We start from the raw sequence: 24,230 nt of genomic DNA on the forward strand, positions 1-24,230 counted from the left end.
AATTTGGATAAAGGTAGCCTCTTGACAAAGAGAAATCAACTTTTTTTTTTTTTTTTTTTTTTTTTTTTCCTGAGACGGAGTCTTGCTCTGTTGCCCAGGCTGGAGTGCAGTGGCATGTCTCGGCTCACTGCAACCTCCCAGGTTTAGGCAATTTTCTGTCTCAGCCTCTGGAGTAGCTGGAATTACAGACACATGCCACCATGCCTGGCTAATTTTTCTTTTTTTTTTTTTAGTAGAGATGGGGTTTCACCATCTTGGCCAGGCTGGTCTTGAACTCCTGACCTCGTGATCCACCCACCTTGGCCTCCCAAAGTGCTGAGATTACCAGCGTGAGCCACTGTGCCCAGCTTAGAAACCAACGTTTTTAATGAGACAATGAGTTTTCTTTCACTGTCAATTGACATCATGTAACTTTCTTTTTCTTTTGAGACAGGGTTTCACTCTTTTGCCCTGGGTGGGGTGCGGTGATGCAATCTTAGCTCACTCACTCGCTGCCTTTCTGGCTCAGGTGATCCTTTCACCTCAGCCTCCAGAGTAGCTGGAACCATAGATGCATGACACCACACACCAGGATAATCTTCTGTGTGTTTGGTAGAGATGGGTAGAGATGTTGCCCAGGCTGGTCTTCAACTCCTAGGCTCAAGACATCTGCCTGTGTGGGCCTCCCAAAGTGCTGGGATTACAGGTGTGAGCCACTGCGCCTGGCCCACACAACTTTCTAGAGAAGGTCTCTCCATGTGTCATGCTCTGGAGACTGCACAGCTCCCATGTGGCCAGAGAAAGCCATTTGCTTCTGGAAGGCATTGGTCTCTCAGATGGGGCTGCTCATCTCCAGAGCTGCAGGCCATGAGCTACTCACCAGAGAGAAGCGTCCACTGGAACAAAACTGCTCTCACACCTCTGTCAACCCCCATGCCCTACCCCATGGTCCTTGGGTGGTCTGCCTTCACCGTGGGAACTTCTGTGCTATCAGGGTTGTTTCCCATGAGGTGGGGAAGAGGGTGGGAACAGGGCGTTGTTATGAACTCCAGCCTGTTTCTTCCTCCCCATGTTCTCTTTCAGTTGAGCTTGTTCATCACCCCTACACACATACAAGTCTTGGGCGGAATGGGAGGGAGGAGGTTAGCATTTCCTTCCCCTACTGAAAGGAATTGGGGCAGGGGGAGGGGGGAGTGGAGGAGGCAGAATTCAGAGGAAAAGCTGTGTCTGGGGAAAGATGTGGCACTGATACAGAATGACCCATTTAAAAGGGCCATGGGAGGCAGCCCATGCGCTCGGGTTTTCAACACACTGAGCTGCGTGCATGAGTGAACACACCTGCACACACACCGAGACGCTCACCGCTCCACGTTTCCCAGCACCCGCAGCCTCTCTCAGAGCACTCACCTGAAGGTGTCAAAATTCAGGCCAGTAGCAAATGTAGGCAGGTGCTCAGTATCCGTCTGTCTCTCCCCATCTTTTCCTTTCCTTCCCCCCTCCCTCTTGTGCTCTCTCTTCGCTCACTCAATGTACAAAGGGCATTTTGATGAGAACAAAAGGGATGAGGTTGGGAGCAGGGTGGGCGACAGTGAGACTGATAAGGAAGAAAAACATGGGAGAATTCAGGAACTCCAAGCCCTGCGCACTGCAATCACTGAGCATTCAAACATCTGCCACGTGGGCGAAGACACTGATGGGGGAGTGGGTGAGAACAGGAGGACCCCAAAGAGAAGCTATGCCTTTTTCTGGACGTTGTTCGTTTCTTTCTTCATTCACTAAAATCTAGCAGGCACCATCTACCACGCACCCAGCTGTACACCAGGTACTGGGGAAACAGACAAGTAAGACCTGGAGGCTCGCTGGCCAGAGAAGGATCAGGCAGCGTTAGCCACTGACTCCTCCATCACCTTCAGACTTCAGACTGCCTCCAAAAAAAGGACTTTGACATCCTCTAAGACCATCAGATGCAACCCAATTTCTGGCCTTCAAGGCTTTGTCTAGTCTGAGCCCATCCTGGCCTATTCCGTCAGGAGAAGGGAATTAAGTTTATATAGGTGGTTATTTGCACTTTATCTCATTTACTGCATGTCATTCCATTTTTTTTTCTTCTTTTTTTTTTTTTTTGGAGACAGAGTCTCTTTCTGTCACCCAGGCTGGAGTGCGGTGGTGTAATCTCGGCTCACTGCAACCTCTGCCTCCCAGGTTCAAGGGATTCTCCTGCCTCAGCCTCCCAAGTAGCTGGGACTACAGGCATGTGCTACCACACCTGGCTAATTTTTGTATTTTTAGTTGAGATGGGGTTTCACCATGTTGGCCAGGCTGGTCTCAAATTCCTGATCCTGTGATCCACCCATCTCGGCCTCCCAAAGTGCTGGGATTACAGGCGTGAGCCACCGTGCCCCGCCTTCTTTTTTTTTAAATTGAGACAGGGCCTCACTCTGTTGCCCAGGCTGGTGTGCAGTGGTTCAATCTCTGCTCACTGTAACCTCTGCTTCTCAGGCTCAAGTGATTCTCTAGCCACAGCCTCTGGAGTAGCTGAGACTATAGGCACATGCCACTTTGCCCTGCTATTTATTTATTTTTTTTTTTGAGACAGAGTCTCGCTGTCACCCAGGCTAGACTGCAGTGGTGTGATCTCGGCTCACCACAGCCTCTACCTCCACAGTTCAAGCGATTCTCCCGCCTCAGCCTCCCTAGTAGCTGGGATTACAGGCACCTGCCAGCATGCTCGGCTAATATTTGTGTTTTTAGCAGAGACAAGGTTTCACTGTGTTGGCCAGTCTGGTCTTGAACCCCTGAACTCATGATCTGCCTGCCTTAGCCACCCAAAGTGCTGTGATTATAAGCATGAGCCACCGAGCCTGGCCAATTTTTGTATTTTTTATAGAGATGTTACCTAGGCTGGTCTTGAACTCCTGAGCTCAAGGTGATCTGTCTACCTGAGGCTTAAACTGGGATTATAGGCCTGGGCCACCACGACCAGCTCCCATTCCATTTCACAGATGTAGAAAGTGAGGTGCAAAGCAGTTAAGCAATTTGCCCAGGTCGTAGCAGGGATTCAGACCTAGGCTGACTGGCTCCACAGCCCATGCTCTTCACCATCACACTGTATTGCCTTTCAGGAAAAGGCAGAAGGTGAGAAATGGAGTGGGTCCTGCTCCAATGACAGGCTGGGATGGGGAACAACTCTTGAATGGTTGTCAGGAGATATGGGTTCAAGACTTCATTTTGCCACAAACTTGACTGTGACTTTGGATAAGTCACTTAACCTCTCACAGCCTCCTTTCCTATTTGAGAATTTTGATGAGATAACCTCTAAGCCCTTTTACTTTTAACAATCTATGATAAATAAGCAATTCCAATGGCTATGCATGCTAGCAGCCAAATGTTAACTCTTTAACATCAGTGAATGGGAAAAGGGCAGAAGAGGGAGATGGGCACTGTCCCAGGCCAAGCCACAACTGGAGAAAATAGGAATCGCATCCGGAAGGCACCCATTTGAAATGGGCCTGCAGGGGGTGAGGAGTGCCCGAGAACTCTGCTAGAGGTCAGGTCTGCCTGGCGTTTGTTGGGCCTGGGCTGAGCCAGCTCCAGTGGATTAATACTCAGTCCCAGTGATGGCAGAGAACAGGGCCAGAAAGACACACTGAGAATGGGAGGTGCTCACCATGACGATGTTGGCCAGATGAGCAGAGACGAGAGCATACACCCCTCCAGAAGAGCCCACGACTGGGGCGGTCATGTCAGCCACAGACACTGCCAAGGACCCTAGTACAGAAAGACAGCGAGAATTCTCAGGAATGCGGGACTCGGCTTGCCCACCCCAGCCCCAGGCCTTGGATTCTGCAGGTTCAGCACTAAAACTCCAGAGCAAGAGGCTCCATCTCTTCCTCCTTTGAGTCCATGTTGCCTGGGAGCTTCCTATGCATTTCTGTTTGTTGTTGATTTTTTTTTTCTTTTTTGGAGACGGGGTCTGTCACCCAGGCTGGAGTGCAGTGGCATGATCGGCTGACTACAGCCTTTACCTCCACGCTCAAGTGATCCTCCTGCCTCAGCTTCCCAAGTACCTGGAACTACAGGCTTGCACCACCATGCCCAGCTAATTTTTGTATTTTTCTTTATGAAGACAGAGTCTCCCTATGTTGCCTAGGCTGGTCTCAAATTCCCGAACTCAAGCAATCCTCTTGCCTCAGCCTCCCAAAGTTCTGGTATTACAGGTGTGAGCCACTGCGCCCGGCCTCCTATGCATTTCTTAGAGGATTCATTTCTGGCTGAAAGAACCATTTGATTCTTTGACTCAAAGAGGGAAGTATCTTGCCCAAAGTGAAACTTAAAGACTTCTACTTGGATTATCTGCCTCTCAACCCAACCTCTGCCTGACAAGGGGCTACGTTGGGGTTCTGGAACCATAACAAAAATAGTAGCAGTAGTTATCGCAGAAACGGCTGCCACTTAGGTGGCATGGATACCAGGCAAATATTTTTTTTTTTTTTTTTTTTGAGACGGAGTTTCACTCGTTACCAGGCTGGAGTGCAATGGCACGATCTTGGCTCACCGCAACCTACGCCTCCTGGGTTCAGGCAATTCTCCTGCCTCAGCCTCCTGAGTAGCTGGGATTACAGGCACGCGCCACCATGCCCAGCTAATTTTTTGTATTTTTAGTAGAGACGGGGTTTCACTATGTTGACCAGGATGGTCTCGATCTCTCGACCTCGTGATCCACCCGCCTCGGCCTCCCAAAGTGCTGGGATTACAGGCTTGAGCCACCGAGCCCGGCCCCCCAGGCAAATATTTTATAGACTTTCTTCCCTTCAGCCCTCAAGACAGCCTTGTGATGGTGAAGGCAGGGCGCTGTGGCTCACACCTGTAATACCAGAACTTTGGGAGGCTGAGGCAAGAGGATTGCTTGAGTCCAGGAATTTGAGACCAGCCTAGGCAACATAGGGAGACTGAGGCAAGCAACAGTAGCCTCATTGCAGAGAGGAGGAGACTGAGCCCAGAGTCTTCTGGTAGGAAGTGCTGGAACCAGGATTTGCTTCTGGGTCTGCCTGATGCATAACCTGTGTTCTTGACCAAAACCGTGCTCTTGGCCTCTCTAGCAGCCACGCCCCAAACTGGCCCAGAGGTTGTTAACCTCCACCCTCTACCATTGCTCCCTCTGATCAACAGCATCTAGAAAACTGCTTAGGGTTACTTCCACCCTTCCTCCAGCCTGGCTAAATCACAAAAGGCCAACAGCATGTCTTGAGTGGGGCTCCTTTGGAGGAAACATGTCCTTGAAGAGTCACAGGAAGAGAAGAGATGACGTCATACCCTCTGGGGGAAAGAAAGGGTAGGCGAGGCTTGGCCTGGTGGATGACAAACTTTTGTCCTGCGAGGGAAGCTGGGCAAAGAGAAGATGGGAAATTTATTGTTCTGGTCTCATTTAAGTGTGATCAATGCTTTGGCTTCCAGGGTAGGACATGGGAGACTAAAAATAACTAGGAGGTAGAGCCCAGGGCTCAGAGGATGAGAGGTGGCTGGCCTGGGTGAGTGTGCAGAAATTACCACTGAAAAATGCCCGAGGGCTCAAGAGCCAATTACCTGCTGGAGAGAGGAGGGACAGGCAGAAAGCCAAATTCTGCAGGCTCTATGGGGTGCAAGATCCATGACTTAGGAGGAGGCTGGGCCCAGCCCCACAACCAGAGCACCAAGAACCTGGCAGCAGAGCCCCTGATCAACTCCTCCACCTCCCCTGCCCCCACCTCTTTCAAGGCCTCCCCACGCACTAAGATCCTTCAAGAAAGAGATTCCCCACAACCAGTTCTTGGTCTCATGGGGGATATAATCTCTCAGGAAAAAAAAAAAAAACCTGTCATGAACTGAGGACTCCCAAGTCCTCCTCCCCTCCCAGGGCAACTATAAATCTTTCATGCCTTCCCTCTGGCTTTAATTAGGTATTGATCTATTGTCAGATAACTTTCTTTTGCTTTTGCTTTTTTTACTGCCTAGCCACAGGGTCAGCCATATATAACAGGAAAGAAAAATCCCAGGGTGGCAAACAAACAGGCAGCAGGATCTGCATGACAAAGGTTTCCCACGCTCTCCTGGCGGGGTAGTCTGCGGAGGCTGCATTGCCCGGCTGCGAGGAGGGCTGGCTGCCCAAGCTGCTCCTCATTAATTACCCTTTGGACAGAGGAAGCCCTAGCCTCCCTAGTCTGGCCTCTCATCTCAGAGCAGATCTGTACAAACCGGCCCAGAGTCCACTCCCTCACCCTTGCCCCAGCACAGTCCACCAAGGCAGAGCGGCCTCAGGGCAGCCCTAGGCAGGGAAGGGCCCCTGCCAGGGTCAAGCCGGCATACACTGACCTTTCCCTCACCCTAGCCACAGCTCAGAGTCCTGACCCTAGGGTGAGGGGTCAGCTTGGGATTGCGGCAGGAGTATGGAAGGGGCCTGGCCGGCTAGCTGTGTGACCTTGGGCACAGTCCCTGAATTCTTTGGGCTTCAGTTTTCTTCCATGTCTGTAAAATGAGTTCCAAGGCTTTCCAACTTTTGAGCAGCAAAACTCTTTTCTTTTTTTTTTTTTTTTTTTTTCCCTGAGATGGAGTCTCACTCTGTCGCCCAGGCTGAAATGCAATGGCGTGATCTCAGCTCACCGCGACCTCCGCCTCCCAGGTTCAAAGCAATTCTCCTGCCTCATCCTCTTGAGTAGCTGAGATTACAGGCATGTGCCACTACACCCAGCTAATTTTTGTACTTTTAGTAGAGACAGGGTTTCACCATATTAGGCTGGTCTCGAATGCCTGACCTCAGGTGATCTGCCCACCTCAGCCTCCCAAAGTGCTGGCATCGCAGACGTGAGCCACCGTGCCCGGCCCAAAACTTTCTTTTCAAAGGAAACTTTTGCAGGACGCCCTAACCCATGGAGAGCACAAGCAGCAGCTCTGACTAAGCAGGGATGGTGCCTGGGGAACGGTTTGCCACCGCTGGAGGGGATCCTCCCTGGTTCCTTCCAGATCAGAAATTCAGTGACCTGAGTCTTGGCTTGAGACCCAGAGTCCGAGGCTTGGATCCTGATTCTGGAACCTTGAAGATAATGGCCTGAACCCACCTGCCCTCCACTGGTGATATAAAGACTTTCAGGCCAGGTGCGGTGGCTCACCCCTGTAATCCCAGCACTTTGGGAGGCTGAGGGAGGTGGCTCACCTGAGATCAGGAGTTCGAGACCAACCTGGCCAACATGGTGAAACCCCATCTCTATTAAAAAAATACAAAAATTAGTTGGATATGGTGGTGCACACATGCAGCCCCAGCTACTGGAAAGGATGAAGCACGAGAATCGCTTGAACCTGGGAGGTGGAGGCTGCAGTGAGCCAAGATCATGCCACTGCACTCCGACCTGGGTGACAGAGTGAGACTTTGTCTCAAAAAAACCCTAAACCCCCCAAAAGAGCAAAGTCTTTCTTCAAGTGACTGCAGGTGATCCCTGGACTAGAGCAACTGGGAGAGACCATAGACAAACATGGGGCTGTGTACACACAAGCACAGTAACAAAGACCCTCCCTGGGCAGGAAGTGTGGGCCAGGGGGAATCCTCTACAAGCTCTTAACTATCCTAACAGGTATGGGCAGATAGGGCCAGTATGAATTCCACAGAAGTCACTGGGGGCAAAGGACCAAAAGAATATGGCAAACTGGAGTGACACATCATACCTCTGCACAGAGGCAAACCGTGGGATTTAGTTCTCATCAGGATTACGAATTCTGTATCCACCACCACAAAATTCCAAGTCCATGCCAGCATACAGATAAATTGGCAACTTTGCCATAATGTATAGCTATGATAATTTTAGCCTGGAATTTTTTTTTTTTTTTTTTTTTTGAGACAGAGTCTTGCTCTATCACCCAGGCTAGAGTACAGTGATGTGATCTCAGCTCACTGCAATCTCCACCTCCCAGGTTCAAGCGATTCTCCTGTTTTAGCCTCCTGAGCAGCTGGAACTACAGGCATGTGCCATCACACCCTGCTAATTTTTGTATTTTTGGTAGATATAAGGTTTCACCATACTGGCCAGGCTGGTCTCGAGCTCCTGACCTTGTGATCACCCGCCTCAGCCTCCCAAAGTGCTGAGATTAAAGACGTGAGCTACCGCGCCTGGCCTTTTTTTTTTTTTTTTTTTAGTAGAGGCGAGGTTTCACCACGTTGGCCAGGCTGGTTTCAAACTCCTGACCTCAGGTGATCCACCCGCCTCAAACCTCCCAAAGTGCTGGGATTACAGGCATGAGCCACTGCGCCCGGCTATAGCCCAGAAAATTTTAAAGCAGGTGTCCTTCAACATCTCCTTTGGCCTTAAAAAAAAATCCAAATAAAAATTGGCAGAACAGGGCCGGGCGCGGTGGCTCAAGCCTGTAATCCCAGCACTTTGGGAGGCCGAGGCGGGTGGATCACGAGGTCAAGAGATCGAGACCATCCTGGTCAACATAGTGAAACCCCGTCTCTACTAAAAATACAAAAAATTAGCTGGGCATGGTGGCGCGTGCCTGTAATCCCAGCTACTCAGGAGGCTGAGGCAGGAGAATTGCCTGAGCCCGGGAGGCGGAGGTTGCGGTGAGCCAAGATCGCGCCATTGCACTCCAGCCTGGGTAACAAGAGCGAAACTCCCCGTCTCAAAAAAAAAAAAAAAAATATTGGCAGAACATTTATCTTTAAGCAATGTGACTTTATTTACATATTCTTTCCTTTATTATTTATTTATTTATTTATTTTAATTAACTATCCAGTAATGGCTATAGGCAACTTTCTTTATTTTTTTGAGCTGGAATTTCACTCTTATTGCCCAGGCTTTCCTTTTTTCTATAAATATTTATTGCCTGACATGTGCTAAGCCCTGAGCTAGGCTCTGGGGGATGCACACATGGTTGTTAATAATCTATATAATCTTTATTTAATTTTTTTTTGAGACAGAGTCTCTCTATGACACCAGGCCGGAGTGCAGTGGTGCAGTCTCTGCTCACTGCAACCTCCAGCTCCCGGTTCAAGTGATTCTTCCATCTCAGCCTCCCAAGTAGCTGGGACCACAGGCACATGCCACCACAACTAGCTAATTTTTTGTATTTATTTTCTTAGAAATGGGGTTTCACCATGTTGGCCAGGATGGTCTTGATTTCTTGACCTGGTGATCCGCCCACCTCGGCCTACCAAAGTGCTGGGATTACAGGCGTGAGCCACTTTGCCCAGCCCAAGATACTGGTTTCTAAAATACCTATATTGTGTGCCATACAATTGCTAGCCATAAGTGATTTGCACATTGGCCTCAAGCATTACTTAGAAGCCCAGGGCTTGGGAAGGGCTCCACCCCAGTCCTAGTACTTCTCAGGTGAGCAAATCTGCAAGTCATTTCAACTCTCTGAGCTGCCTGTAAAATGGGAATGACAGTACCCACCACATAGGACAGTCGTGATGAGTATAGCGTCCACAAACATCCATAAACCCTTTATCATGTGCTCGGAGCACGTATATGCTCCATAAAAGTTAGCTATCCTAGTTACAAAGTGTGGGTTTGGAATGCTTTCATTGGGCAGGAATTACAGAGTAAGGCTGCCGGACATCTATTAAGGTCTCCTTTGGCTTTTTCTTTCTTTCTTTTTTTTTTTTTTTTTGAGACAGGGTCTTGCTCTGTCACCCAGGCTGGGGTACAGTGGTGTTATCACAGCTCACTGCAGCCTTGAATTTCTGGGCTCAAGCGATCCTCCTGCATCAGCCTCCCAAGTAGCTGGGACTACAGGCCCATGCCAACATGCCTGGCTAATTAAAAAAAATTTTTTTTATAGTGACAGAATCTCCCTATGTTGCCCAGGCTGGTCTCGAACTCCCGGGCTCAAGCGATCCTCCTGTCTTGACCTCCAAAAGTGTTGGAATTACAGGTATGAGCCACTGCACCTGGTCTGCCTTAGTTTCTGACAATAAATTATCTGCAAAAAGGACAAGGCCCACCATTTGGTTCTCGTCACACTGTTGTAGTGGCTCAGAGTACAGCCTTGGGGGTCAAACAGCCTGGGCGTGCACCCAGCTCTACTACTTTCTAGCTGTGTCTTTTGGGCGAGTCACTTAGCCCTCTAAGCCTTGGTTTCCGTATTTGTGCTGGGAGAGAGCAACAGTGCCCACCTCGTGGTGGTGCTGTGTGGATAAAATATGGCCTGCATATGGCAGGCACTGATAACTGCCACCGGTTCAGTCCAGGGCAGGCTGGCTGTAAACCGGCACCTCTCTGAGAGGAGAGCTTGGGAGGGGAGGAAAGGGCAAACAGCAGAGGTAGATCAATCAACTCAATCATGGAGATCAATGACATATGTGGTGACCAGAGTGCCCTCTGGTCTTAATCAATGACTCAGAGAGAACAGTGCACGCCATGTGCTCAATGATGCAGCTCTACACACTCACATTCAGCAGATGAGCTCTGCTTCTGTCTGAATCTTCCCACTCTGCACTGGTGTCACTGGGGAGGGGACACCTATACTGTCTCCCCACTGTGCGTCACCTGGTTTGGGTGAGGTCCGAGTCCTTTTGAATCTCATTTTTGTCTTCTAGGTGATTGGTACTCCCATCTAATTGAATACTAACTGCAAATGTTATAAGTGTCTTCCCTGCTCCTCGCCATTTAACATCTGGGTCTCTGGGTACTGAGGTATGGAAAATGGAGCTATAAATCCCCAGATGTCAGGATTAGGGGGTGTGTGGGTGGCTGAACAACTCTGGCACTTAAAGAGATGCTCATCAGCCCTTTGTTCAAGGACACGGTGAGCACTGGATTCCGGGAGGGACTTGCATGGGCGCTGTCCAAGGTGGCCAATGTTTTTAACCTCAGCCCATACAGGAGGGAAGGAAATGGTGCTGGGTGAGTCTACCAGGCCAAGGGTTCATGAACTAGCAGACCAGCCTCATGTGGGTGGGTTGGGACCCTTCCTCTTTGATTTCTGAAGCTACTTCAGTTACTCCCAGGGTCCCCGCCTGCCTGTTGTTTACAAGGCTGATGCTGCCCAGCTCTCCTGATGACAACTTTAATGCCACTCAGAAAGGATTAAGATCTTACTTAAACATACACACAAAGCTCCCTTGGGCACAGCTGTCAAGCTGAAGAGCTGAGGCGGCAAACCTTGTTAAAAAAAAAAAAAAACAAAAAACTGCCGGCAATAAAGTTAGAGACATCACGAGGGAGATCCTCATGTTCAGAGGCCTGGCTGGCAGACTCTTCCTGCAGAAATCCACGCTCTCCTCAGCTCACTTCACCCGCCTCACCTCCCACTAGGGAGAGGGCAGAAGGTGGAAAGCTCACTCTGGCCACTATCCATGAGGGATGATCACCCGCCACAGCCACATGTGTGCCGAGTCAGCTGGAGACCCAGACGCCTTCGGATGGAGCAAGGGCTCACTGCCTCTTAGGCCAGACTCCCGGTCAGCAGTGGGTCAGGCAAGGGGACTGCGGTTGGTCTGGGTAGCGGCCAGCTCTCCTTTTGGGGACAGGTGCTACGTGGCCAGGGCAGTGCCTGGCTCCACTCACCCTTTGGTTCCCCTGTGGGGATCTCACTGTGTCCTTCCGGTTTTTGGAGCACTGCCATTCCATTTGTTGCCTCACTCACTCCACCCTCCTAGCAACCCTACAGGCAGATCTCATTAGTTCCCTCTTTAAGCTTAGCATGGCCAAAAGAGGTTAGGAAACTTCCCCAAGCTCACAGAGCTACTGCAAGGTGATGTCAGACTGACAGTCGGTTGGCCAGCCTGCCCCAAATCCAGTGCTCTCCTCCCCCGTCCTGCTACACACCTCCCTCTCTGGGCAACAGTCCCCTCTCCAGCCTCCTGGGGAGGTGGGTGTGCCTGGAGGACAGCCCGGTAAGTCAGGAGCCTTGGAGATGAGGATCTTCTGTGTGTCCCGGAAGCCTGGGGCTTGCCCTGCCCCACAGGGTCTCCCAGCCCACCCTGGGGCGGTGTGCCTCTGTGGACACGGGGCCTACCTGCCACAACGCCAGCCACATACACAAGCCCAATTCGGGTGGCTCCATGTACCATCTCCAGGGGCACCCCCACGAGCAGCTGCAGCACCACGTTGAGTCCCAGGTGTTCTATCCTGTGACAGAAAGACCACACTCATTCATCTATCCATCCATCCATCCATTCATTCATTCATTCAACAAACACCTGCATCCCCCAAGATGCCAGGAATCCAGCAGTGAGCAAGACCATCTCTGCCTCTGAGGAGCTCATGGTCTGGGGGAAGGAATGCCAATTTAGACAGACCATCTTGGAAAGAGCATTCCTTCCAGCTGGGACAGAAACACATGTGCAGGGCCTGGGCGGTGACTGGCAGCATTTCACTTGGCACTGTGAGAGACTAACCACAGTAAAGATCCAGCAACTAGGCTGGGCACAATGGCCCATGCCTGGAAGCCCAACACTTTGAGAGGTGGGAGGATCACTTGAATCCACGAGTTCAAGATCAGCCTGGGCAACATAATGAGACCCCATCTCTTAAAAAAAAAAAAAAAAAGGATCCAGCAACTCCATCAGTTAACACATGAAAAACTAAGGCTCACAGATAGCTAGTGACCAGCCACAATTAGTGGCTATGCTGGGACCACAGCCCAGGTCTCTAATCTGCCTGATCTGCTCCATTCACTGGGCCATGTGGTCATTCTAGCTCTGTGTGTTTTTTTGTCTTTTTGTTCTTGAGACGGAGTCTTCCTCTGTCAATCAGGCTGAAATGCAGTGGGGAGTGATCTCGGCTCACTTTAACCTCCGCCTCCCGGGTTCAAGCAATTCTCCTGTCTCAGCCTCCCAAATAGTTGGGATTACAGGCATGGGCCACCACACCCAGCTAACTTTTGTATATTTAGTAGAGATGGGGTTTTACCATGTTGGCCAGGCTGGTCTTGAACTCCTGACCTCAAGTGATACACCTGCCTCAGATTACAGGATTACAGTTGGGATTACAGGTATGAGCCATTGCTCCCGGCCATGTTCTGGCTCTATTTGTAAGAGCTACGGATGTTTAAAGAAAAATATGTTCTTTTTTTTTTTTTTTGAGACGGAGTTTTCGCTCTTGTTACCCAGGTTGGAGTGCAATGGCGCAATCTCGGCTCACCACAACCTCCGCCTCCTGGGTTCAGGCAATTCTCCTGCCTCAGCCTCCTGAATAGCTGGGATTACAGGCACGTGCCACCATGCCCAGCTAATTCTTTTTTATTTTTAGTAGAGACGGGGTTTCACCATGTTGACCAGGATGGTCTCGATCTCTTGACCTCGTGATCCACCCGCCTCGGCCTCCCAAAGTGCTGGGATTACAGGCTTGAGCCCCCGTGCCCGGTGAAAAATATGTTCTTAAAACAAGTTCAGGCATTAAAGATACATCTTGTAACTTAAAAATTCAATGTTTTCCCTTAGAGTCTCATAAGGGAGGTTTCTCTTTCCTGCTGTAAGAAGAGACCTTGGCTGGGCATGGTGGCTCACGCCTGTAATCCCAGCACTTTGGGAGGCCAAGGTGGGCAGATCACAAGGTCAGGAGTTCAGCGGCGGCCTGGCCTTGAACTACTAAAAATACAAAATACAAAAATTAGCCAGTCATCTACTAAAATTACAAAAATTAGCCGGGCATCGTGGTGTGCGCCTGTAGTCCCAGCCACTTGGGAGGTTGACGCAGGAGAAACGCTTGAATCTGGGAGGCGGAGGCTGCAGTGAGCCAAGATTACACAATTGCACTCCAGCCTGGGTGACAGAGTGAGATTCTATCTCAAAGAAAAGAAAAAAGAAGAAGAGAAGGACCTATTCTGCTCCAAAACCCTCAGGACTGGGAGATGGGACCCCAGGCTTTCTGACACCGTGAGTGCCTTTTTTCCCATACTACCTGTGACTAGATCTTGCTGCTAAAATTGTGGGGTGTCTAGCTGTGTGCATGTTACCAGAAAAGATTGTAACATGACTATTAGTAAGTCAATCTGGTGCTTTCAACTTTACAAAGCACTTTAACACCCACTGTCTCATTTACATTGAGCTGACAGCCCCTGGGCAGCTCCCGGGAGATGCTATCTGTCAGGAAGTGACACAGCCTGTAACAGAGAGGCTGGGCCCTGCCTGGGTCTCCATCTTGCTGCTGGTAAGCAGGACCCTGCCCGGAGGCCCAGCTGTGCTGCCCAGAGAAACCATGGGCAACACTTGGGCACCTGCTTACTCCGGACTGTACCTGCAAGGTAGTGCAGACATGTTAGGCTGTGTCCTGGATTCTACTATGCTAGAATCTTCTACCCACCACTGATTGCTAGCTAAAGGATTTTAGGGAGATTAGAGGTGTCAGGAAAAGTCACTGGAAAGGGAGCTGGTGACAACATTAGATTCACAGGCGGAGGGGCCTTACCGGTTTTCCAGCACCATGGCCTGTTTTACAGTCTCAGAACCTGAAGCTAGAAGCAGCCAGGGAGGAACTCAAGGCTCCTGCCTCCTTCTGAGCTCTTCTTTACCACACTGGCTTCTGGATTCCCAGGCCTACAGTATGTCTCTGAGTAACAGGTCGCTTTTTTTTTTTTGAGACAGGGTTTCACTCTGTTTCCCAGGCTGGAGTGCAGCAGCGCAATCTCGGCTCACTGTATGTAGCCTTGACCTCCTGGGCTCAAGTGATCCTCCCACCTCAGTCCCCGGAGTAGCTGAGACTACAGCCAAGCTCCACCTGACTTGGCTAAGTGTTTTTATTTTTTGTAGAGAGAGGATCTCACTATGTTGCCCATGCAGATCTCAGACTCCTGGCCTCAAGTGATCCTCCTACCTTGGCCTCCCAAAATGCTGGGATTCCAGGTGTGAGCCAATACGCCTGGTCAACAGGTCACTTTGCTGCGACCTCCCTAGACACTGGCCAGCTGTCCCTGTCTCCTGTCTACTGCTGTGTCTATCTCTGTTGCACCAGGCAAGAGCCCCTTGCTCAAAATCCACAGACCTGGAGACTCCTCCGAGGACTCTTCCCGGCAGGCGTTGCCCCATCAAAGCAACTACTGGAGAAAGGCCCAGGCCAGCCCTCTAGGCCGCAGCCGAGGGCATCTGAGCCCTGTCCACTGTGAGCACACTGCTTTCGGCTCCAGGAGGCAGAGGATGGAGCAAGGAGGCTTTGGTTATTCTCATTCCTCACCCCGAGGCACCAAGAGAGGTCAGGGGGCAGTCCTGGAAAGAAGGCAGACAGTCCGAACCCATGTGCAGCCATTGGCTTGTGCTGCCTGGGCAGGGCAGCCTCGTGTCTGTTGTCACCCCTGGCTCATGAGTGGATGTGAGTGAAGCCTGACAGCCCTCCTGCTGCTCGTTAGCCCTGTGAGATCAAAGCCCGGGGCAAACCAGACAAGGGAGGCAGCCTATACCAATGATCCTCTTCAGCCCGAGCAGAGGCGTTCATTCAGGTCTCTTCACCGGCAAGCACCCTCCCCCACAGGTGCAGCCAATTCGGGATTAGCTCTTGCACCTGCTTTAAGAGGCTTGGGGAATGGAGGCTCATAGGACAACTCCCTCTTGGCCATTGTGGGTCTTTCTGCTGAGCAATGGGAATGATGGTGTCACTAGGGCCAGAGTGGCCCCCTTCCCAGTTCCCACCCCAGGGCCAGGCACCTCCAGGGTCTTTCCCAGGCTAACAGGGAGCTCCTTCACTTCTCTGGAGAGGCTGCAGAAGACACCTAGAGGCCTGGTGTCTGGGGTCTCTCCTCTCCCATCACAGTGCTTCCACCCCATAAAAGCCTGCTGGTTTTCAAAGGACGTGGACCTGGGTGGTCACCTGGCCAGCTGGTAGTTCCTTATCATGAAGTGGGAGGCACCAATGAGAACTGACTGTGCTCCAGCCCCCAAAGAGGCTACAGGGCTCTATAAATGGAAACTCTAATAATCACCAGAGTTCCTCAAGAAGGCTCTCTATACATACGGAGACCACACTGGGAGGAACTCACGCACAATTATGGACAATGAATCTGGTGGCTTGATGTCTCTTTTTGCTTTGGCCACTAGGAAGCTGAGAACAAATTTTCAAGACACCTCTAGCAAGTACACAGAATCACATACTGTGTATGTGTGTGCTCTCTCACCGCTGGCTTTTAGCATTTTCCTTCTTATATATTTTTCCATTTCTCATTCACTATCAATAATGTACCTGTATATTTTGGTATTAAATGAGTGTCAAGCAGCCATCTCAAATCCTGTGTCCAAGCAGATAAAAAATAATCCAAAAACTGTATTTCAATCCAGGCTATCTCAACTACTTATTTTTCTGCAGGATCTTTTGACAGAGCAAAAGAAGACAAGTACTCACCCTGCATGCATGAAGATGTATGTCAGGTAGCGCCAAGCCTGTGCTCGCAGCTGTGGGTGGTAAACCAGCGAGTTCTTCAAGTAACGTGGATGAGTTACCTGCAGTACAAACTGACCTAGCGACACCCCATTGTAGAGGAAAAAGGCAACCTGGATGACAGCAGAGAACGGAGAGAGCCTGTTACTAGGTGTCCACCGCCCAGGAAACTTCCTGTTGCTCTGACTAACACGGGGAGTCCCTACAGGAAGTTATCATCTTTCTTTCTCAGAGAAAGAGGGATGCCCCATAGCCAGGGCCCAACTGAGCTTTTAGCCACCCCTCACCCACTTCCGTTTGCTTATTTTGTGTTAAATGGCCACAACGTGGTCCCCGGGTCTTTGTCCACACTTCCTCAGTGCTAAGCAGAAAGGCTTTGGAGGATTTTGAATTTTAATTCCAGTCATAACTCATTCACTCACTTGGGAGATGACAAATTCCACACAGGTTGATTTTTTTTTAAAGACTGTAGTGAAATACACATAAAATTTACCATCTTTCTATTTGTTTTTTATTTACTGTTTTTTTGAGACAGAGTCTCACTCTGTCGCCCAGGCTGGAGTACAGTGGCATAATCTTGGCTCACCGCAATCTCTGCTGCCCAGGTTCAAGCAATTCTCCTGCCTCAGCCTCCCAAGTAGCTGGGATTACAGGTGCCTGCCACCACACCTGGCTAATTTTTGTATTTTTAGTAGAGATGGGGTTTCACCATCTTAGCCAGGCTGGTCTTGAACACTCGACCTCATGATCCACCCACCTTGGACTCCCAAAGTGCTGGGATTACAGGCATGAGCCACCATGTCCAGTCAAAATTTACCATCTTAATCAGTTTTTTGGGTTTTTATTTTTGTGGTAGGCTCTCACTCTGTCACCCAGGCTGAAGTGCAATGATACGATCTTGGCTCACTGCAACCTCTGCCGCCTGGGTTCAAGTCATTCTCCTGTCTCAGCCTTCCAAACATCTGGGATTACAGGAGTGAACCACCAGGGCCTGCTGACTTTTGTATCTTTAGTAGAGGTAGGGTTTCACCATGTTGGCCAGGCTGGTCTAGAACTCCTGACCTCAAGTGACCTGCCCACCTCAACCTCCCAAAGTGCTGGGATTATAGGTGTGAGCCACTGTGCCTGGCCTTAATCAGTTCAGTGGCACTAAATGACATTCATGTTGCTGTGCTACCATCACTATCTATCCATAGAACTCTTAATTTGCAAAACTGAAGCTCTGTACCCACTGAACAATGACTCCTCATTCCCTGCTCCCTGCAGACCCTGGCAACCACCATTCTCCTTTCCGTCTCCATGAATTTGACTACTCTAGGGATTATAGGACCGCACCACCATGCCCAGCTAATTTTTTGTATTTTTAGTAGAGACGGGGTTTCACCATGTTGACCAGGATGGTCTCGATCTCTTGACCTCGTGATCCACCCGCCTCGGCCTCCCAAAGTGCTGATTACAGGCGTGAGCCACCGCGCCTGGCCCAGTCCCTTTCAATTCTTTTGGGATACATTCAGAAGTGGAATTGCTGGATCATACAGTAGTTCTGCGTTTCATCTTTTGAGGAAATGGCAGACTATTTTCCATAGCAGCTGCACCATTTTACTTTCCCAACAGTGTACAAGGGTTCCAATTTCTCTGCATCTCAGCGACATTCCACAGTTGACTTTGCACAGGTGACAGAAGCATACTTGTTTAATCTCTAAAACGGTATTTATCTTCACTCTTTTTTTTCTGGAACTCCTTCTAAAATGTATCATTTATGTCTCTGTGTTCTTAATCAGGGCACACGCAACTGTTTAAGAATATCTCAGGTATTGATCTGGGCTATAAGAGTGATATTTTCTAGAGCAACCACAGGAGGATAGCATTTTTGTTTGTTTTTGTTTTGTTTTGAGACAGGGTCTTGCTCTGTCACCCAGGGTGGAGTACAGTGGCATGATCTCGGCTCACCACAACCTCTGCCTCCCGGGTTCAAGGAAGTCTCATACCTCAGCCTTCCGAGTGGCTTGGATTACAGGCACCTGCCACCACGCATGGTTAATTTTTGTATTTTTAGTAGAGATGGGGTTTCTGCTAAACCCATGTTGGCCAGGCTGGTCTTGAACTCTTAACCTCAATGATTCGCCTGCCTCAGCCTCTCAGAGCCCTGGAATTACAGGCGTGAGCCACCGCGCCTGGCCAGGATAGTGTTTTTGCTTGTACACTCAAGGCCCCAAACTCTTTTTTTTTTCTTTTGTTGAGACAGAGTCTTGCTCTGTGGCCCAGGATGGAGTACAGTGGCATGATTTGGTTCACTGCAATCTCCGCCTACCAGGTTCAAGCGATTCTCCCGCCTCAGCCTCCTGAGTAGCTGGGATTAGAGGTGTCCACCACCACACCCAGCTACTTTTTGTATTTTCAGTAGAGATGGGGCTTCACCATCTTGGTCAGGTTGGTCTTGAACTCCTGACCTCAAGTAATGCGCCCACCTTGGCCTCCCAAAGTGCTGGGCTTACAGGCATGAGCCACCACGTCTGGCCAAGGCCCCAAATTCTTGTATTCTTTTTTCTTTTCTCTTTTTTTGACAGGGTCTTGCTCTGTCACTCAGGCTGGAGTGCTATGGCATGGACACAGCTCACCGCAGTCTCAACCTCCTGGGCTGAGGCGATCCTCGGGCCTCAACCTCCCATGTAGTTGGGACCACAGGCATGTACCACCATACCTGGCTGATTTTTTTATTTTTTTGTAGAAACAGAGTCTCACTTTGTTGTCCAGACTCTTGGGCTCAAGAGATCCACCTGCCTTGACCTCTCAAAGTGCTGGCATTACAGGTGTGAGCCACCACACCCAGCCAATTCTTGTATTTCTTTAAAATTCAGGTCTGCTTCAAACTTTCCTTCTGTCTCTTCCTTCACTGCCAGGCTGCCGGCTACCACTTCTTATTGCTTGCTGGTAGTGGACCCCTTCATTGCTTCCTACCATGTCCCTCCTATTTGCCATTCATTATGGAATCTGAAAGCCAGGTTACCAGGACTGTATAGAAGACAAAAGCCTTGGGTTTTATAGCACGAGGGTTTTGAGGAGTCACTTCAGCTATTTGAGCACTTCCCAGTTTCTTCTTGATTGGTGGTTTGAGTTCACATAGCTGAGGTTCATCTGAACCAGTCTGGACACAAAATCCACCCCTTTTGATCAACTTGGGCAAACTGAATTCTCTGGCCCTCAGTTTATCTGGAAAGGGTACCAATGCCTAGACTTTCAGAGTGGCATGAGGTTTAAAAGTGATAAACTACACAAAAAGCCAGTCTTCTGCCCGGCACACACTTAGAGAAGGAAGCTATAATTAGTGGACTCAGCCTGGGAATGGCTTAGGCCCCTGGCAACTGTATTCTCCTGGGCTCTCTGAGGAGCCATTCTGTCCACCTAGCGCCATGCAGGTAGCCTGGCAGCAAATCCTGCTTCCAAGGCATCTCGTTATTATGGGGCCTCAAATAGAAGTTAATAAATAGACCAACACAGTATGAGCTTGAAGAACGAGTCCAAGAATATCTCAGAAAAATCACAACTTCAACATGTACTTGGATGAAGCCATAACAACAAATAGGGAACGCTGGCCTGCAGACCAGATATTCTGATTTAGAAAAAAAGAAGGATGCCGCCAAGCTTAACGATCCTGCCGTTTGATTAGGCAGGAACTTTACAAGAACATATGCAGAGGCGGTAATTAGGCCCGTGGCTTTGGAAGGGAAACAGCGGAGATCATAAAATCCCAAAGTGAAGCCAAGCATCGTTCGGGAGCTGGAGCTAGAGTGGGCTGCACAGGTTCCTGAGTGGAGGAGCCAAAAGAATTGAGTTTCATCACACACGGGCACTAACACAGCAAGCGGTACCTTTGGATGATGTTGCATAAGCAATGGAATTTAGCGTAACAATAGGCACAGAGGATTCCCTAAGGGGAGAATGTTCTTTAAAAATGTTAAGCCCGTATTTACCTGTTCATACTGCCTCCCAGATGTGTTTGTCTGATGCTTTTGTGTTCAGAAAGCACCAACAGCCACTCTCTCACTTTAAATAGAGGTGTCCCGGGAGAGGGAGGGCAGGTCTGGTTATTTCCGATTTTCAGGTGGGAAAATGGAGCAAATGCCTGGTCCACATTACCTTTGGTCCACATTACCCACCTGAGGAGGAACTAAATAAACTGGCTTTAACGAGTCAGCCTGGCTAAATCCCCCAAGTCAATGGAATTATGACATTGTTTTTGTTGCTGTTGTTCTGGGGTGGGTGGGGGGCAGTGGTCCTATGGGGATTTGGCTGTAATCAGTATTGTTTGAGGTAATAAACTTTGGAATATCTCTTTGCAGTCCAGGGTTATAACACTGGCATCTACTGCAACCGAGTCTGTCTTGCCATACAACTCTTATTATTTATTTATTTATTTATTTACCTATTTATTCTGAGACAGAGTTTCGCTCATTGCCCAGGCTGCAGTGCAATGGTGTGATCTTGGCTCATTGCAACCTCTGCCTCCTGGGATCAAGCAGTTCTCCTGCCTCAGCCTCCCCAGTAGCTGGGATTACAGGCATGAGCTACCAGTCTGGCTAATTTTGTATTTTTAGTAGAGATGGGGTTTCTTCATGTTGGTCAGCCTGGTCTCGAACTCCCAACCTCTTGTCTTCAGCCTGCCTCAGCCTCCCAAAGCGCTGAGATTACAGGCATGAGCCACCTACCATGCCCGGCCTACAACTGTTGTTTGATCCTTCATCCATTCTTCAATAGAGGAGAATGTCCCTCTTCGCCCTTGATCTGTGTCATCCTCTCGGCTCCTCTCCCCATACCCGCCATTCCCCAAGGCAGAGTAACCCCCTCCCCACCCTCGTCCTTGCCTCCAGCAGTGTGACTGTGATCATGAACCAGGGTGGGGGGCAGCAGGTGTAGCTGTCGTAGTACCACTTGCGGTCAATCTCCCGGGGCAGGGTCTCATAGGCCACATGGCGGATGAGTCGCTGCGAGAGGCTCAGCCCCTTCTCCTCCAGCAGGGCCTTGCTGCTTAGCCTGCGGTTGCCCTGCAGGATGGCTTGGCGGAAGCTGTTGGAACGTTTGTTGCTCATCTGTGCAGGAAAGGAATGGGGAGAGAGTAAGAGCTGGGACCCAGCGGAGGCCCCACCGCCTTCCCAGCCAGCACGTTCCTCACACCAGGCCTGACCTCGCATTTCCCTTTCTCCCATAATAGTTAATAAGAAGCAACATTCACCAAGCTTTTGTTAGGTGTCAGGGGTTAGTCTCAGCCCTTCATGTCTTTTGGCTCATTTGATGATCACCAGTCTTCCCATTAGATAAGGACTATAAACATCCCCATTCTGTTGGATTAGAAAAACGAGGCACAGAGAGCTTTAGAATCCATCAAGTTCACACCCAGTAAGGCACCAGAGCCTGTATTTGTGGTTGCAATACTTTCCTTCATCCACTCATTCATCATCTGTCCATCACTATTTATTGAGCAACTACTAAGTGTCAGGCTCATTACCAGGCACAGGGAGGGATACGGTGGTGCTCAAGACAGATAAGTAGCCAGCAACCGCAGCTCAGAGTTAAGGCTGCTGTAGAGGAATACACAAGAGGGAGCCCAATCCAGTCCCAAGGCGGGTCAAGGAAGGCTTCCTGGAGGAGGTGAAGTCTGAGTGAGAATCAACGGATGAGCAGGAGGTAGCACCCTCAGACATACTATCTTGGGAAGAGGCAGACAGCCCTTGGTTAGATGGGTTTGCAGAAAGGCCCCCAGAGCCAAAACCCAAGCTGTGCCTGGGGAAGGTCACCACTCCTGAGGGCCTTCACAAGACCTGTGGCACCCAGCAAGTCCAAGGACTAGCTGCAAAGCTCCGCCTGGGGACCGGCTCTACCCTCAGTGGCCTGAGGCTGCCCTGACACATCCTGGGTAGAGCTGTGGCAGCCCTGCTCAGTGGTCAGCCTGGCTCCGAGACTGGAGGTGGCCCTGCTGACTCCTGGCCTCCCAAGGCCTCTGTTACCTCCTACCTGCTCTCCATGGCCAACTCTAGACCTTCTTATGGAGAGAAATCCTAGAGACATGGCTCTCCCCACCCCACATCTCAGCTGTCCCATAGTTGCTGGTGTGGGGATTATCAATGTATTTCTGGGACTCTGGGCCCAGCAGTGGACATCGGGCTAACCCCGAAGGCAGGAGCCCAATAGGCTGGTGAGGTGAACCAGGCTAGTTCATGGCACAGGGTTTGGAGGCCCTGTCAGAGGGCAGGTGGCTGGGGAGCATCTAGGTTCAGACCAGGCCAGGAGGTATGAACATCCATCAGCATGGTCCTCCACCCTTGCATTCCTGAGCTCTGCTGTCGCTCACTGTCAAAATCTAGCTTAAAGCTCGCCCCCCGCCAGCAGGTCTTCCCAGATGAACCCTTTCCAACCATTCCCTATCCCCATCCTCTCCATGCTTACAAAGCTTGGATCTGGTTCTTCTCAATGGCCCAGGAGCTCTGTAAATGTACGCCAGGGTTAGGGTCCTTGTGCACATTGCAAGCCCAAGACAGAATCGCGTTGTCAGATTATTTTGTGGCCACTCTTTTTTTTTTTTTTTGAGACGAGTTTTTTTGCTCTTGTTACCCAGGCTAGAGTGCAATGGCTCGATCTCGGCTCACTGCAACTTCCGCCTCCTGGGTTCAGGCAATTCTCCTGCCTCAGCCTCCTGAGTAGCTGGGATTCCAGGCACGCATCACCATGTCCAGCTCATTTTTTGTATTTTTAGTAGAGACGGGGTTTCACCATGTTGACCAGGATGGTCTCCATCTCTTGAACTCGTGATCCACCCGCCTCAGCCTCCCAAAGTGCTGGAATTACAGGCATGAGCCACCGTGCCCAGCCACTTGTGGCCGCACTTACCTGTCCCTCTCCCAGTCCCTGAGGATGCACATGCACAGGGGCCTGCAGACCACACAGCTCACACTCACACACACACAGGGCCCAGAGGCCCTGAAGACCTGTGGTGGGAGCTGGCTCAGCAGGAGTACACACTCACCATCCACCAGCATCCTTCACATGCCCAGCGCCGTGCTGGGCACAGTCGTGACCATGCTCTCGGCCTCATGGAGCTTACGAGGGGAGATAGAAGTGTATAAACAGCAAGAGAGGGTGCCATTGTAGTTATTTGGCGCCCCATACTATTCCGACATTACAAATAGGGGAACTGAAGCTTGGAGAGGGTGAGTAATTTCCCCGAGGACTCCTACTTAGTAAACCACAAAGTCAGGACGTAAATCCAGGCTGCCTGACTCCAGAGTCCATGCTAGCCCATTCGGAGCTGTTGTGCCAATTAGATAAAGGAGTCTCTTCCGGATGGGTGCACCCATGCCAGGCCTTGGTGGGCAAAGTCCAGGCCAGATTTCAGTCTCCATCCTCCCTCAGCCAGGCACCCTTGTTCAGTATACAACCTGCACACCCATACAGGACTACCTGGGCTGCTCAGCTGTAACGCAGTGTGGTGGTTTGTACTGCGAGAGAAGCCTGGGCAAGGCACTGCGGGGGCTCTGAAAAAGGCTGTCTCACTCTGCCTGGACTGGCAGGTAAAGGCTCACAAAGGATGCAGAGGAGTTTACCTGATGAAGACCATTAAGAGACATCAAAAACATTCAAATACTTTATCTGATCCTTGCAACAGCCCTAAAGAGGGGATCCTTTGGCTTCGTTTTACAAACGGGAAAAGCCAGGTTCAGAGGCTCTTTCCCAGTGAGCGGCAAAGGCAGAGCCAGACCAGGACCTGGGTTTGCTAGACTCCAGGTCCTCAGCTCTCTGCCCTACTGAGAGCTTCCCCCTGCTGAGTTCCTTCTTCTTTGTCTGCTCTCCACGGCAGCCCTAGCTCATACAGATCCAGTGCAGAATTTGAACACGGAAATCCCAGCAGTAACAAGTAATTGC

General features: G+C 50.2%; 1 protein-coding gene across 2 annotated transcripts in view; it reads right to left on the bottom strand.

Moving 5' to 3' along the window:
• Positions 1-24,230, bottom strand: part of RHBDL3 (rhomboid like 3) — a 61,274-nt gene that overhangs the window by 16,952 nt on the left and 20,092 nt on the right. For both annotated transcript variants that reach the window (XM_003933019.4, XM_003933018.4), the window contains 4 exons: positions 21,179-21,403; positions 16,281-16,429; positions 11,968-12,080; positions 3,647-3,747 (listed from right to left, as the gene is read on the bottom strand). In XM_003933019.4, the coding sequence (XP_003933068.1) occupies positions 3,647-3,747; positions 11,968-12,080; positions 16,281-16,429; positions 21,179-21,403 (588 nt within the window). The remainder of the gene's footprint in view (positions 1-3,646; positions 3,748-11,967; positions 12,081-16,280; positions 16,430-21,178; positions 21,404-24,230) is intronic.

Source organism: Saimiri boliviensis, chromosome 17 (assembly GCF_048565385.1).
Source record: "Saimiri boliviensis isolate mSaiBol1 chromosome 17, mSaiBol1.pri, whole genome shotgun sequence".
NCBI classification, from domain to species: domain Eukaryota; kingdom Metazoa; phylum Chordata; class Mammalia; order Primates; family Cebidae; genus Saimiri; species Saimiri boliviensis.